This window comes from Dipodomys ordii, unplaced genomic scaffold (assembly GCF_000151885.1).
Source record: "Dipodomys ordii isolate 6190 unplaced genomic scaffold, Dord_2.0 Scaffold42, whole genome shotgun sequence".
In the NCBI taxonomy this organism is placed as follows: Eukaryota; Metazoa; Chordata; class Mammalia; order Rodentia; family Heteromyidae; genus Dipodomys; species Dipodomys ordii.
This window is the reverse complement of record NW_012267258.1, coordinates 1,839,962-1,845,069: the sequence shown is the minus strand read 5'-3', so window position 1 is coordinate 1,845,069 and position 5,108 is coordinate 1,839,962. Positions and strand designations below refer to the sequence as shown.

Sequence of the window (5,108 nt, the reverse complement as noted above, 5' to 3'; positions counted from 1 at the left end):
AGAGTGATCCCTTGAGCCTGGGCCTGCTCAGAAGTGAGAGTGATTCCTTGAGCCTGGGCCTGCTCAGGGATGAGAGTTATCCCTAGAGTGTGGGCCTGCTCTGGGGTAAGAGCAATCCCCAGGGCTTGGGCCTGCTGAGGGGTGAGAGTGATCCCTTGAGCTTGGGCCTGCTCAGGAGTCAGTGTGATCCCCAGGGCCTGGGCCTGCTGAGGGGTGAGAGTGATCCCTTGAGCCTGGGCCTGCTCAGGGGTCAGTGTGATCCCCAGGGCCTGGGCCTGCTGAGGGGTGAGAGTGATCCCTTCAATCTGGGCCTGCTGAGGGGTGAGACTGAGCCCTAGAGCCTGGGCCTGCTGAGGGGTAAGAGTGATCCCCTGAGCCTGAGCCTGCCAAAGGCTGGGAATGATCTGCTTAGCCTGTGCTTGTTGAGGGGTGGGAGTGATTTCTTGATCTTGGGCCTGCTGAGGGGCGGGAAAGATCCCCTTAGTCCATGTCTGCTGAAGGGTGAGAGTGATCCCTTGATCCTCGGCCTGCTCAGGGGTGAGAGTGATCTCTTGAGCCTGGGCCTGCTCAGGGATGAGAGTTATCCCTAGCATGTGGGCCTGCTCAGGGGTAAGAGTGATCCCCAGGGCCTGGGCCTGCCCATGGGTGAGAGTGATCCCTTGAGCCTGGGCCTGCTCAGGGGTCAGTGTAATCCCCAGGGCATGGGCCTGCTGAGGGGTGAGAGTGATCCCTTGAGCCTGGGCTTGCTGGGGGGTGAGACTGAGCCCAAGGGCCTGGGCCTGCTGAGGGGTGAGAGTGATCCCTTGAATCTGGGCCTGCTGAGGGGTGAGACTGATCCCCAGAGCCTGGGCCTGCTGAGGGGTAAGAATGATCCCCTGAGCCTGAGCCTGCCAAGGGCTGGGAGTGATCTGCTGAGCCTGAGCTTGCTGAGGGGTGGGAGTGATCCCTTGATCTTGGGCCTGCTGAGGGGTGGGAATGATACCCTTAGTCCGGGTCTGCTGAGGGGTGAGAGTGATCCCTTGAGCCTGGGCATGCTCAGGGGTCAGTGTTGTCCCCAGGGCCTGGACCTGCTCAGGGGTAAGAGTGATCCCTGGAGCATGGGCCTGCTCAGGGGTTAGACTGATCCCCCGGGTCTGGGCCTGCTGAGGAGTGAGTGTGATTCCCTGAGGCTGATCCTGTTGAAGGGTGGGAGTAATCTGCTGAGCCTGGGCTTGTTGAGGGGTAGGAATGATCCCTTTAGCCTGGGCCTCCTCAGGGGTAAAAATGACCCCTCGGACCTGGGCCTGCTGAGTGGTTAGAGTGATTTCTTGAGCCTGGGTTTGCTCTGGAGTAAGAGGGATCCCCTGAGCCTGATCCTGCTGAGGAGTAAGAGTGATCCCTGGAGCCTGGCCCTGCTCAGGGGTAAGCATGATCCCCAGAGCCTGGGCCTGCTCAGGGGTAAGAGTGATCCCCAGGGCCTGGCCCTGCTTAGGGGTAAGCATGATCCCCAGAGCCTGATTCTGCTCTGGAGTGAGACTGATCTCAGAGTCTTGGGCTTGCTGAGGGGTGGGAGTGATCTCTTGAGCCTGGGCCTTCTTGGAAGTGATGTCCAGGGGCTGGGCCTTCTGAACAATGTTAGTGATTCCTTGAGCCTGGTCTTGCTGTGGAATGATTCCCAGGGACTGGGCCTTCTGTGGGGTAACAGTGATCCCTCTGGCCTGGGTCTGCTGAGAGGTGGGTTTAATATCTTGAGCTTGGGTCTGCTTTTGGGTGAGAGTGATCTTTTGAGACTGGTCCTGTTGAAGGGAGAAAGTGATCCCTTGAACCTCGTTCTGTGTAGTCACCATTGGACTCTGTGTTGCCTGTTTTTTATCCGATGTTATAAATGGCTTTTGTATCTGTGCCTGCTTAGGAGCAATGGGGGCCCTCGTTGCTTGAGTTTGTTCCAGAGAGAGTGTGATCCCTAAATCCAGTGCCTGTGTAGAAATGGATACACTTGTACTTGGAGGTTTCTCAGGGGTAAAGGTGAGCTCTGTATTCTGACTCTGCTGAGGAGTAGGAATAGGTTTTCGTCCTTTGGCCTTAGGAGTAAGACTGGTAGACTTTCTATGTATTTCTGCAGAAATATTGAGAAGCTTAGGTGCTCTGAAGTGCTGGGGAGTGGGAGAAGTGACTTGTAAGGATTGTGTTTCAGTAGAAAGACTCTCTGATTTCTCAAATTCATTTTGATCCTCCATTCCTGGTGCACCTGTTACTTGTTTCTTCCTAGGATCTAACGTCTGTGGACTCTGAGTAACCATAGCTTGCAGAACATTAGTAGGTTTTTCCTTATTCTTTGCCATGCTCTGCTTCTTGCTGTCAGTGTCCTCTATAACTATCTGAGGCTTCTGCTTCAAAGCTTTCAGTTTCAGTGATGACTGCCTTCTCTTCTCCTTTCCCTTCTTCTCTTCTGGCACCTTTCTTTCTTTAATTGTTTTCTTGGATTCTTTCATCTCTCTTCCCTCCTCCCTCTCTTCAGGGCCTCTTTGTTTCCATTCTTCTGACTTCTCCCACTTGGACTTTTCCTGGTCATCTTTATACCTTCTCTCCATGCCAAATGTTTCAGATACTTTTTCTTGCAAATATTCTTTCTGCTTCAGTTTTTCCTTGTGATCTTTCTTTTCTGTCAAAACTGTTGGAATATGTCTTTCACTTTCTATTTCGTCCCAGATCATTTGTACTATATTGCTAATTGTTGGGTCTAAGTTTTCATTTGCGAGGAAGGAGCTTATATCAGACTTTGTATGAATTGACTTCTGAAAATTGTATCCTGGTGTAACTGCGACTGCCGGTTTTTCTATCATAGATGTCTCTCCAACTTTTTCTTCCTTTTGTATATTTTTGTATTTTCTCAATACCGAAACCACAGTATCAGCCACATTTTTGAAATATTCCTCCATATTTGCCTTTATGCTTCTTAAATTTTCAGCTTCTTCTCTTTTTATTAATTCTTCTTCCTTCATCACACTCTTTTTATCAAAAGGCTGTACAAGATTTTCAGTTTTCAATTTTAGGAAAGCCAATACAGCTTTGTGAAATGTTTCTACACTACTTTCTTCACTTTTGGCATCTTCAATCCTTGGAGGAAGTGGTAAGGTGCTCTTGATGAAGGGAGTTTCAGTCTTTTCAGTTTTTCCTTCTGTGCTTTTGGTAGTTTTTACAGTAGTGGTTTCTTTAATCCATGAGGAAGACTTGCCTTTTCCAGATGAGATTTCAGATTTTATCTTGCTTATTTCACTTGTGACATCTTGGCTTTTTATTTCAGATGATAACTTTGACTTGACTTCAGTAGAGGGCTTTTCTTTTTGCTTTTTTACCTGTAGGTCAGATTTGACTTCTAAGATGTTCTTCCCATATTTACTTATGCTTGCTTCAGAGGTCTCACGTGGACGTGGGACTTTCAATCGCTTCCTTCTATGTAATTGACTCTGGCTAGTCTCATCTTTTTTCAGTGCTATGTCATCTTCAGAATCCTCTTTCTGTGATTCTTCAAGTAAAAGCTCTTTCTCTTCCTCCTTGTCCTTCTCTTCCACTTCCTTTCCAATTAAACCTTGGGATGTATGAGAGATAATTGAGTCCCACTTTATTCCAGTTTCATCTCTAAGAATTCCAAATTCTTTAGCTAAAATATTGTCCACATTTCCCTGTGTGCTAACAACTTTAGTCAGTGATGGTGCTTTCGATGCACAGATGGTATATCGAAGAAGCTGTTCATATTTTTGCTCTTCATCTTTAAGTTTTAGAAGAAGCATTTCATTTTCCTTACTGAGTTCATTTATTATCTTCCTGCAAAGTTCTTTACCTGCTTCATTTTTTTCATCCAGAACTATACCAGCATTTTGGGCACGAACAAATCTTAAGTCATCATTTAGTATAGATAAGGCTTTGTTAAGGTTTGTGATTGTTGCTGATATATATTTAAGAGCATTGTTTTCTAATTTGGTAAACATTGATGTGCTTATGAGTTCCTGTAGCATGTCTTGAATTTCAGAAACCTTTGTATTTACTGTAAATTGGTCACTAACCATCTGATCTGGTCTTAAAGCATGGGCTGTTGCAGGTCGCTTTGCAACTCTTTCCTTCCAGGCTTTCCATAGAGTACCTCTAGATACTGAAAGGAAAAAAAAAAACATTAAACAAGAAAATTGCATTTCTTCTTCCTTTTCTTCTTCTTTTTTTGTCAGTTGTGAGGCTTTGCACTCTGGGCCTGGGCACTGTCCTTCAGCTCTTCAGCTCAAGGCAAGCGCTCTGCCAGTTGAGCCACAGCGCCACTTCTGGTTTTCTGTTGTTTAATTGGAGATCAGAATCTCACAGACTTTCCTGCCCAAGCTGGCTTTGAACCGCGATTCTCAGATCTCAGCCTCCTGAGTAGCTAAGATTACAGGCATGAGCCACCAGTGCCCGGTGCATTTCTTCTTTTATGTTGTGTTCTGTCCATGATTAAACCTATGGTACTTAACCTCAATTAATGGATATCTAAACAGACAGACTCACCAAAAAGCTTTATCCCCAAATTAAGTATTATCATTTTGTTGTTGTTGGTGGTGGTGGTCGTGGGGCCTGAACTCTAGGCCTGGGCACTGTCACTCAGCTCTTCAGCTCAAGGCTAGCGCTCAACCACTCGAGCCACAGTGCCGCTTCCAGCCTTTTCTGTTTATGTGGTAGTGAGGAATTGAACCTAGGGCTTCATGCATGCAAAGCCAGCACTATGTCACTGAGCGACCTTCCCAGCCCCAGTAGTAGTATCATATTTTTTTCTTTTTTTTTTTTGAGGGGTCCAGTCGTGGGGCCTGAACTCTGGGCCTGGGTGCTGTCCCTCAGCTCTTCAGCTCAAGGCTAGCGCTCTATCACTTGAGCCACAGCGCCACATCCGGCTTTTTTCTTTTTGCTTATGTGGTGCTGAGGAATCGAACCTAGGGCCTCAGGCATGCAAGGCAAGTGCTCTACCACTGAGCCACCTTCCCAGCCCCTAGTATCATTTTTTAAAAGAATGATTTTACTCTTAAAATCACCCAGAACATCTACATCTACTTCCAAAGATTGGTAAATCAACTATGTCAACTTCCTCTGTGTGCGTGCGTGCGTGCGTG

The 5,108-nt window shown here is 47.3% G+C and overlaps 1 protein-coding gene across 1 annotated transcript in view; it reads right to left on the bottom strand.

Annotated features, from left to right (window-relative positions):
• Fam186a (family with sequence similarity 186, member A) overlaps window positions 1–5,108 on the bottom strand; it is a 70,259-nt gene that overhangs the window by 27,128 nt on the left and 38,023 nt on the right. The window contains exons 4-7 of the mRNA XM_013018691.1: window positions 2,501–4,129; window positions 1,278–2,377; window positions 528–881; window positions 18–383 (exon numbers count right to left, since the gene is read on the bottom strand). Of these exons, the coding sequence (XP_012874145.1) occupies window positions 18–383; window positions 528–881; window positions 1,278–2,377; window positions 2,501–4,129 (3,449 nt within the window). The remainder of the gene's footprint in view (window positions 1–17; window positions 384–527; window positions 882–1,277; window positions 2,378–2,500; window positions 4,130–5,108) is intronic.